This window comes from Equus asinus, chromosome 20, assembly GCF_041296235.1.
Source record: "Equus asinus isolate D_3611 breed Donkey chromosome 20, EquAss-T2T_v2, whole genome shotgun sequence".
NCBI classification, from domain to species: Eukaryota; Metazoa; Chordata; class Mammalia; order Perissodactyla; family Equidae; genus Equus; species Equus asinus.
The window spans coordinates 90,108,966-90,119,671 of NC_091809.1; the positions used below are offsets into that span (position 1 = coordinate 90,108,966).

General features: G+C 48.5%; 1 protein-coding gene across 1 annotated transcript; it reads right to left on the minus strand.

The window, feature by feature from the left end:
* On the minus strand, window positions 1-8,702 carry HPX (hemopexin). The gene is made up of 10 exons (XM_014852123.3): window positions 8,462-8,702; window positions 8,252-8,316; window positions 8,078-8,149; window positions 7,780-7,901; window positions 5,994-6,147; window positions 5,106-5,318; window positions 4,715-4,840; window positions 689-819; window positions 446-608; window positions 1-327 (listed from the first exon to the last, which is right to left on the minus strand). Exons 1-10 carry the CDS (start codon window positions 8,542-8,544, stop codon window positions 68-70), a joined length of 1,389 nt encoding a protein of 462 aa, XP_014707609.1. The 5' UTR covers window positions 8,545-8,702; the 3' UTR covers window positions 1-67.
* Window positions 8,703-10,706: the final 2,004 nt, after the last annotated feature.

The window sequence follows — 10,706 nt, forward strand, 5'->3', positions numbered from 1 at the left end:
TTCAAGCAAAGAAGTACTCTGGCTTTATTGTAAGGAAAATGGGGAGAAAGGGCCGGGCCAGGCCCTCTCAATTATGGCAGCCCAGGAGGCTGTTCATTCTCTGGGGCTTGGGAAGGGCTTTGGCTGCATTCAGTTTCTCCACATCACTGTAGCAGTACAAATTGGGGCCTTGGATGAGGTACAAGCCGAGACCGTTGGCAGAACATGAGTGAGGGCCGAGGGACTTTTCCACACACAGGGCCCCGTCAACCTTCTCATGGGGCCAAGGAAGCTCTGTCCACGTGGCTGCAGCTCCTGACTTCAGGTCCAGCCACCACAGCCGCCGTCCTGGGAGGAAGGCACCAAACATAACATGGGCATCCTGACCTAGCCCTTCTCATGCCCTTTGGGGACCTATGCCATGGAGAAGTATCAGAACAAGCCTTAGCACCCAGACTCTCCTCACCTGCCATAACGTGGAGCCGAGAAGACCCAGGACACATAAAGGCTGCGTCCACAGTCTCAAGGCTGATCCCATGAGGGCTCCCGAGTTCCTTCTCCAGCCGCTTTGGATAACCATCTACTAGGGTATAGCCTCCCTTCGTCAGGAAGATATATACCTGAGTGCCCTGGCGGACAAAGGACATGAATCAGCACAGAGTTGGATATCTCCTCAGTCTCTATCTCAAGCCTCGCTCCCAACACACACCTGGATCAGATAGAGTTTATCATCCCAGGAAAAGGCAGCATCCACTGTTGAAGGACCCTTGGGCCACTGATGGTCAATGGGCCAGCTATGCCACCCATCCTTGCTGGTGTCCAGGCGCCAGTGGTGAGACTCTGTGGAGTATCAGAGGCACCTCAAGTGCTGGTGGTAAAAGGCAGGGCAGTGAAAAGGCAAGTGACAGGTTCAGGGATGAGTCCTGAGAGGAAGAGAATGCAACCAGAGACCAAGAGGGAAGAGGCCAGGTGAGAGGGAGTAGAGCAGGACATGGCAAAGTTGGGCATTGTGACCTGATTAGAACCGGAGTCAGTAGGAGCCTGACAGAAGGGAAAGCATGGAGAACCGTGGCCAAGTTGCCAGGTAAGGTCAATGTCATGGAGTTTGGTGGGGGCTCCCTATATGTCTCAGATGTCCACGTGCAGAGTTGCTATAGATAATGAGATATAGTGGCTATAAGCTCAAAGGCAAGCACCCCAGTGAGCTCCCACTGAGGTTCTCACACTGCCTGCTCGCTAATCCCTTGGGGTGGCAGGAGAGTGGGGTGGTGGGGGGAGGGCTAGCCAGACCAGTGCCCTTAATTCTCTTCTCTTTTCATAACGACTTATTAAAGGAATTATCTAAGCCCCCATTTACCTTTTCTTCCTCAACCTACTTCACTTACGCTTCTGTTTCCCTCCTCCATTGAAAGTGTTCCTTTCAAGGTCACCAGTATCCTCCAACTTGCCAAATCTAATGGTCAATTCTCTGTCTTCATCTTTGTCTACCTCTCAGCAGTGTTTGACTTCTCATGACTCCCTTCTTTAAATATCTTTTTGGATCTTTCCTCCCATGATACCAGATTCTTCCAGCATTCTTCTTATCTTTTTGTCTACTCTTCTCTTCAGCCTGATATCTAGTATTGGAATCCCCTAGTTTGGGCCTCTTCTCTATCTACACTCACTCTCTTGGTGATTTCTCCTTGTCCAGGGCTTTAAATTCCATATACATGCTGATGACTTTCAATCTGTTCTCTTCAGCCCTGATGGACCTCTCCTCTCCTCTCCTCTGAGTATCAGGCTCAAACTCAACTGCCTACCTGACATGTCCAGTTGGGATCATTCAGCACCAAAAACCTAACATGTCCAAACTGGTTTCTGCCACCACCAAATACACACACACACACACACACACACACACACACACACACACACCCCTTCTCCTTCCCTAGTCTTTTCTAATTTTAGAGAAAAGAACTACCAGTCACCTGGGTGCTCAGCCCCCAAAAGCTAAGGCATTCTTGAAATCCGTCTATTCCTTTACCCACTCTGACCAATATCCAATCCATTGGTGATTGCCATTGGCTTGACCTCCAAAAGATATCATGAGGGCTTCTCAACACCCCTCTGTTATTATCCTAGTCCAAGGTGTCACTACCTCTAATCCAGAAACTGCCAAACTACTAGCTGGATCGTGCTGACACAGTTGTATCTCTGTGACTTACATTCCACAGAAGCCAGAATGATCTTTAAAAAAATAAGTCAGAACATATCACAGCCCTACTCAAGACCCCTTCTGGGCTTCCGTTTACAGTTGAAAATCCATACCAGGCCTATGCAATCTGGCCCCTGCCTCCCTCTTTTCAAGCCACTCACCTGCTCCTTTGCTATTCTTCAGCCACACTGGCCTCCTCTCCTGATTCCTCAAAGTATTTGCTGTCCATCCTCCCTAAAATGCTTTTCCTCCAGTGTTTTATGTGGCTAGTTCCTTTTTATCACTGAAACCTCAGCTCAAAAATAATCTCTTCAGAGAAAGGGCCCCTCATTCTCCTCACTTCTATCCAATTATCTTGTCTTAGTTTCTTCACAGGTTTTTTTTTTTTGACAGTTAACATTTTTTATTTTGTATTTAAAAACAACAACTTTTAAATCCATTTGTACTACTAGCTCCAAGTGGTATTTGAGCATAAGAAACATTCTGATGTTCCCGGAACACTTCACAGCTATTAATACTACCTGAAAGTATTCTCTTTCCTTTTTTTCTCTTTCTTATTGTCCTCTCTCCCTAGCAGGCTTTGTGAGGGCAGGTGTCTCGTCTGCCATCTTGACTACTGTAATCCCAGTGTCTAGAACAATGCCTAGTGCCTATCAGGTGCTCAGTAAGTATTTGTTGAATAAGTAGCTGGCATTCTCACTGCAGCCACAAGTTCTCTTTTTAGCTGTTTACTGGGCATGTCATGGTGACTGCATATTTACCTTCCCATCTTGCTGAAACTGCCCTGCTCATGGCCCCTATTTTGAGGATCAGAGCTATGCTGTTCCTTGCGCAGGGGAAATAAGTGATGAGTCTCCAATTCATCAACAGCCAATGCATAGGCTGACCAGAAAGCACTTTAATGTGGTCTGGAATAAAAATATGGACTAAGTCAGTCAGATTCCCTCTCTGGAAATCCGACTAGGAAAAAGAGAGCAACTGAGGCAGTTATCAGTTGGACCTGAGGTTGAAAGATCATGAATAGAGAGAAGGTGGAGAGGACACATTGGTCCATGTGAAATCAAAGTTGTGAAAAAGCAGAAAGAATGGATAAGAAGCTATGAGGTAGAGGGAAGAGAAAAATTCATGAGAGGAGGAGGACCAGCCCTGAGTAGCTGGGTCACACAGGTGTTTTCACCAAGATAGTGAGTTCTCACCTCAGCTGGATATTTTTAATGTAATGGTGTTCTCTCTATGTCTAGGTACTCTCTTAACAGCTATGGAACATAGCTAATGCTTTGAATTTAGGAGTTCAGCTGCATTCTAGTCATAGTCACATGGCCTTTAAGTTCTGTGGTCTCTCCATGGCTGGGTGTTCTCTCGACATTTCTGTGTGGTTGCTCTGGCCCTGTTTTATCTATCTATCTATCTATCTATCTATCTATCTATCTATCTATCTACCTATCTATCTATCTATCCATCCATCTATCTCTATCTCTATCTCAACCTCTATCTCTATCTCTATCTCACTTTGTCTGTGTGTCCTCCCAATGGTCCTATGCTCTCACCATAGCTGCATGTTCTTCTGATACTTATGTGTTCTTACCATGGCATATATTCTCAGTATACATGTATATTTTCACTATAGGTGTGTTTCTTCATGGATGTATGTTCTCATTAGAGCATGCATTCCTGTTGTGGGGATATGCTCTCCTTGTGACTCTGTATTTTTCATTATATCTTGGTAGCCATATCGATCAGATCTGTTCAAGAGTTAAGAGTAAAAAAGAATTTTCACTACTCTATGTTCTTACCACTATTTTACATTTGTATCTGATCATACAAATATCTTAGGCTGAGTACAATGTTGCTGTTCATCCTTCTCTTGGAGCTGTTCTCAAGTGTGGATCAAGACTCATCACCATCTGCCTGACTAACCCCAGAACATCCCTGGGTGTCATTAGATGGCTTTACCAATTAATCCCACAGGTCTGGGGAGAGGAGAAACCTCCTCAAGCTAGTCACTCAGAGGAGAAAACTCCTCGAACTAGTGAAGCTGTCTCCTAAAGGTCTAAGAGACCCAACACTTCTCGATGGCTCTCAGCAATGGGAACATCTGATCCCCAGGTAGTGCTGTGCCTGACAACCTGAATATAGGAACAAGGCACCTGGAAAAACATGGAGCTCCTGAGGATAAGCTCAGGGGGAGCCAGAGGAACTGGCAAGACATGCAAGAACAGAGGGAATATGACTCCTCATAGAGACCCAGAGAGGTCCAGAGAGGGCACAGAACACGGAGCAGATGGTAGTAGAAGGCAGACAGGTGGATGAAGTTATAGACCTGGGCAATGGGAGACAAAGTTGAACAGTGTGTGCATCAGAGGAGATGAGGGATGAAAAATGGCATGCTAATGATGCTAAGGATGGGGACCGAGGGGACAAAATAAGGGATGCAGTGATGAAAATGGAGGAAATGTATCAGAGATGGAAGACACATGTGAAAGAGATGGGAGGTATGGAGGGCAGAAATTGGGAAGTCGGGGGGGGGGGAGCATCTCTCACCACTGAAGGCGTAGGTGGCACCATGGTTGTCAGACACCAATGCAGACAAGGCTAGATCTGGGCTACATCGCGAAGCCCCATAGCCACGGTGGGTACCAGTCCCGTGGCCAGTCCTGTTTCTGTGGCCTGGGGGGAGAAATAGGCAAGGGGGAACACAGAAGGAGACTAGAGGTCAGAATGAGGTCTGAGGTGGAAGAGACTGCTGGGTTAGTGGGGGTGTAGGCTTCCCCCATATGAGGACAGCTGGGAAGAGTCAGAATGGCAGTGGGGCTAGGGCAAGGGCTAAGATGTTGCAGCACACAGTTAAGGTGGGAGCTGTGGCATATGAGGTCTGCAAACTCAGGGAAGGTGGGCGAATTCCACTAGGACCCAGCGGCTGGAGCTTTCTTACCTCTGCCAGGGCAGGGCATGAAGTAGTCTCGGACATCCAGAGGGTACTTGGGAGGTACCTCTCCTGAGACGGGGTTGAAACGCAGGAACTTGTTACCCGAGAAGCAGTAGTAGCGGTTGAGCCATCGCATGGCAGAGGAGCAATTCTGAACAGCAAGCCAGAAACGCTCCTTTGTGGTTCTCGTAGCCAAGTCCCAGAACCAGGTGCGGTTACCTTTGTCCAATCAATCAATGAGCATTTAGTGAAGCCAGGCTATACTCTCCCTTTTGCTTGCACTGGGCCCCAGGATGGGCCAGATATGGTCCTGGCCACATGGAGCTCACAGCACAGCAGGGAAACAATTGAGGAGAGTGATCATACAATAAAATTCAGCAGCAAATTGCAGATGATCAGCTCAGCAAGGGCAGTGGAGAGAGTCATGGAAAAGTTCCTGGAGAAGAGGATACTTAAACTAAAATCTGAAGCAGGAGTTATAAGGTGGACTAGAGAGGGAGATAGAACTCCAGAGAGATGAAAGTCTGAAGCATGAAGCAAATTGGGTGTCCGAACAGCACAGAATTTCTGGAGCTTCATATTCAGTGTAAGGGTATGCTGAGAGGTGAGACTGGAGGGCCAATAGGGGCTTGGTCATGGAGAACCTTATATGTCAGACTAAAGAATATAGATTTGTCCTAAGGGTCATGAGGAACAATGAACTTTTAGCAGAATTATACCCAATTACCTTTCCCAGGATGACTTCTTCTCCTTCCCCTACTTGACCTCTAGAACATAACTGGATTCTCTATTTCTTCCCTTCCTTGGGAAGCCATAGAGTGACTCCACTACCACCACCATCCCTACCACTACCTCCATCACCACCAACCCACCATTACTCCAGTCTGGGCCGACCTTTGAAGAAGAGGATGCCCTCATCTTGGCATTCTCCACGGTGACATTCCACAGCTGCATCCAGTGGGGATGGGATTCCAGGAAACTCCTCTTGGAGCAACTTTGGATATCCTTTCTCCTTCTTCCCAGGAGGGTACACCCAGACTTTGTCCCCCTGCATAGAAAAGCACCTTGTTTTTAACTGTGCACTGCCCCTCTCATACTGCCATTCTGCATTCACCCACAACATCTTTGATCTATTGCACTTACATGATATTCTCCTGCAGCCCCATATACTCTCAATCCATCTGTAGACAACAATGTGCTGTCCCCTTGCACAAATACATACCTTCAGTTAGACTGTGCAAATCCCATCACTATTACTATAACACACACACATCTGGCTGTGTACAACCAGACACTCCCATAGCACACTTATCAGCAACACCATCAGTCTTGGCAAACATCCACAAATAGTCATCCTACAATCATCCATCCATTCATGCATTCATTTGTTCATTTATCTATTTATTCATTCATTCAAGAAAGTTGCTGAATGACTGCTATGTGCTAGGTATTGTGAGAGGCACTGGGGATAAAAGGATGACAAGACTCTGTCTCCTCCTTCAAGGAGTTCACTGTACAAAAGCAGAAAGGATTCCTACAGTCCTGGCCATGCAACCACCAAGGTGGAAGCATGTGAAGTGCATTGGGGATGTAGGGAGACTGCCTGTCTACCAGAGAATCCCTCGAAGCCTTCACAGAGGAGGAAGCACTTGGGCCAAGAGTTGAAAACCGAGCCAGAATTTTCTAGGTGGACAAGTGTGGACAGGGTGTTACCAGAGGGAGTAGCATGTACAGAGCGTGTTCAGAGAACTATATGTAGTCTTGTGTGGCTGGCACACAGGGCAGGTGAAAAGATAACCAGAGGCCAGATCTCAAGACCTATGTGAACCCGGCTTGCAGGAACCAGCATGTGGCGATGCCATTTACTGAGATAGGGAACCCATGAGGAGGGGTGGATTTGTAAGGAAGATACTAAGTTCAGTTTGGAGGATGCTGAATTTGACGTCCCTGTGGAACATTTAAGTCAGAGATGTCTGCTACAAAATTGGAAAGAGATGTCTGGAGCTCTGTGAGAGATCCAGATCTGGCGCCCACAACATAAAGTCCTCAGAGCCATGGCAGTGGTTGAGATCACACGGGGAGGTGATAGAAGGGCTGGGATGGATCCCCCAGGAACATTCAGGGACTGGCCAAGGAGGAGAAGCCTGAGAAGAGCAGGAAAAGAGGCAGGAGGGAAAACATGGCTGGCATTGAGGGCCACCCAACCACACAGCATTTTTGTGCAAGTTAGAAGGCACCCCTTCCTCTGAGCAGACCCAGACTGAGCCAGGGAAATGGGCCTCAGTGAGCACAATAGGCTGGGTTTCATTCTCCACTCTCCCCCTTGGCCAGGTGCCATTGTGTTGTGCACAACCTGGCCACCATGTGAAGAGAACCTGATGCAGGGTCATGGAAGGTAAGGGAAGAAATTGCCAGGAAGGGAAGGTTGGCCAACAGCATGAGACGTAGCAGAGAGCTCTGGATGAAGATTAGGATCGAAGAATAGCCACTGAATGCTGTGCCTGCCAGGCCCACATGCAAGCACATTCCATTAACCTGAGCTTTTCCCAGAAAGGAGGGCACAGTGGGAGGAAACCTGGAACCTACTGGTAAGGGCTCCATGCCAAGGCCACTTGGGGGAGGGTCTCTAGTGTTGATTCCAGCACTTCCTGGCCAGGCCCTGACCTTGGCCCAGCAGTACCTTGATCAGAAAGACGCTGTCATTACTACGGCGGAATGCAGCATCCGCAGGGCCAATGAAATTCTTCCACCTCTCTGAGATTAATTCGCGGGTCCAATTGGGACTCTTCCACATGAACTCCCCTGAAAAATACACACCCACTGAGGGACCCAGAATAACCTCTGTCCTACTAAGACAGTTACAGAGAAGTTGTGGATGATACTCTTAGATACTTCCTAAGATCTCCCAGAGATGGATACCCCCTCAGTGAAGGGGACCAAGTCTGAGGTCCCCAGTGCCCAAACCCAGACCCTCCTACCTTTGAAAAACACCATGGCCCCATGTTCATCCAGGGTGGTAGCATCAGAGCTCCAGCCATCTGAGCAGCGTTCTGGTGTGGAGGTGGGGAGATGGCAAATAAAAGACCAGTCAGATAGAACAATGCAGAGACACAGCCAGACACATAGACAGGCTCAGGGAGTCAGGCCCTCACCGATCACGTCTGGGTCCTGCTTGACCCCATTCCCACCTTCAGCTCCGGTCCCAGGTGCACTATCCCTAGAGAGAAGACACACAGCTGTCTGGGTCCACTGGGCTGAATCCCTCTCCCTTAGCTGATCCCACACTTGCCCCAGACCTATAATCTGGCCCTATCCCACCCTAGCCCAGACCCCAGTCCTTCTCCCATTCCAGCTTTACTCACGGAGGAAGAGGGTTGGCAATGGCCAGAGACCAGCACAGGCCCAACAACCCCAGCGCAACTGGTCCTCCCAGCACTGGAGCCATGCTGAGCTGGAGAGGCCACAGGACAGCTCTGGGCACCTGGCTGATCTGTCTATATAGAGATGGTGGCAGCACCACCCTCTACCTCTAAGCCTACTGGGAATGAGCTGCCTCTCAGGACTTCGCCAATATTGGCTGATTACATCAATGCAAATAAGGTCAGGGTCTGGACAGAGAGCTGAGTCCAAGACTAACTTTTCCCAGGAGGAGGTCCCATCCCCCTTCAGTGACTTTCCTGGAGCACTGACTAGATCAAGCCATTGATGCCGAGCTGTGACTCTTATCACCTTGGTGATGGGTCTGGGTGCCCATAAGGTCAAGGAAGGGGGCAGATTGATTGAGGATCACCTTTTTGTGATTGGATTTACCTCTACAATGAGGGGAGGAGAGAAGAAGAGGAAACTAACACTTTTGTGTACTAGGAGACAAACCCTGCTAAAACAGCTAAAGACACTGATACTTATGTATACTTAGTAACCACACACACATGGAAACATACTTAGAAATACTCAGATAACGACCTTTTCCAAGCTCCATCAAGGGCCTTTCTGACGCATTCCTAAGTCTCTTCAGCTTTGCCCTTGATGGGTTATCAAATGTCCAAGTCCCACCCCTGGCCCCACCCCCACTGGCAAAGAGCTTTGCGAAAGTCTGGGAGGGAAGGGCTGACAGTATTGGGGCAGGAAGCAGTGTCTCTCTTCCAGAGGGCACTGCTAGTAATTAGTCTTTCTTCATCATTTCCACCTTAAGGGAAAAGTGCTTTATTTACCCATCACAGAATAAATAGAACTGTAACTGGGGTTTCACAATATTTACAGCTCATTCTTGCTTAAATGCTATCCTTTCAATGAAGCCTTTCTTGACCACCTTATCTAGGCATTTCAGGCTCTCGCTTGTTTCCTTTATGTCACTTATTAAAACTTGAAATTATTTCATCTACTTATTTCTTGCTTTTTTTCTTTGCTTTGTTTTGCCTGTCTTGTTTACTATCATGTTCTGTCCATCTAAAATAGTACCCGGCATAATATAGGTGCTCAACACATATTCGTTGAATGAAAAAAAAAATGGATTTCAAATTCTGACTAGTGTTGCTAGAGTTGCAGCCACATTTCTGGCTATTTTCCTCCTTCTAGGGTAAAGGGAATATCAGGAATTGGGGTGTGTTATGATGGGAGGCATAATGTGATTGAGGGTCACAGGTCCCCTTGTCACTGCCCGTCTTCTTATGGTTGTTTCCCTCTATGTCCCAGCCCCACATCCCTCTCCTCCTTGAGCCCTGGGATCTCACCTGCATCTCTAGTACCTGCTATACTCAGTACTCCCTGGGGCCACTCCCAAAGCCTGCCCCATTTCCACCTGAGACTCAACTGCTCAATCTAAAGACAGATATAGGCAGAGTCAGCTGCCAGCTTTGCTCCTCTCTCCTCATTTGGGGTGGCCGTTTCTGCTTGTCCTGAGCCCTCCCCAGCCTTCTGGCCTGAGCTGAGGAGAAAGCCCTTGTCCATACTTGGGTCTGAGCGCCCCCTGGAGGCCACATGGATCAGTGCGCAGCCACCCTTCCACCAGAGGCCAGAGCCCAGGACTTCTCCTCCCAGAAACTGCTCTCCACAGCTTTCCTCCCTCACTCCTCTCAGCCTGGCTGTGGGGCCTTAGTGGCACATGCCCTTCCTCTGCAAACCCCTGCTACCCAGAGCGCGTTTGGGGACCTCAGTCTCTTGCTTGATGTCCTGGGGAATTCAAGCCCAGAAAAACCCAACTCTCTCCTTTTCCGTGTAGTCTTAGACATCTTAACCAGCAGCTTTCTGGCTTCCCCTAAAGGGGCTCTGAATATGGGCCTGCAAATGTCTTCATGATCAGAGCTTCCTCCTATATTATCAGGGGCCACATTTAAGCTGGACACTGACCACTGTCCCTTGGAATGGCTATGTCCAGCCTGCCCTGCCGCTAATCTGAGTGCTCTGACCTCAGTCCCTTCTCCTGGGGCCTGCTGACACTGGGTGTGCCAGGCCTGCTGCTGTGCCTGGGTACTCCAGGGAGCAGAGACTGGATTCTCCCTTTCCCTGGGCTTGGAAGGCTTGGGATAAAGCTCCAGGCACCAAAAAGAGCTCGCTGCTCCCAACTGACTCCTCCAGCATGCACTTTTTCTCTTGCTGTCTATAACGCAG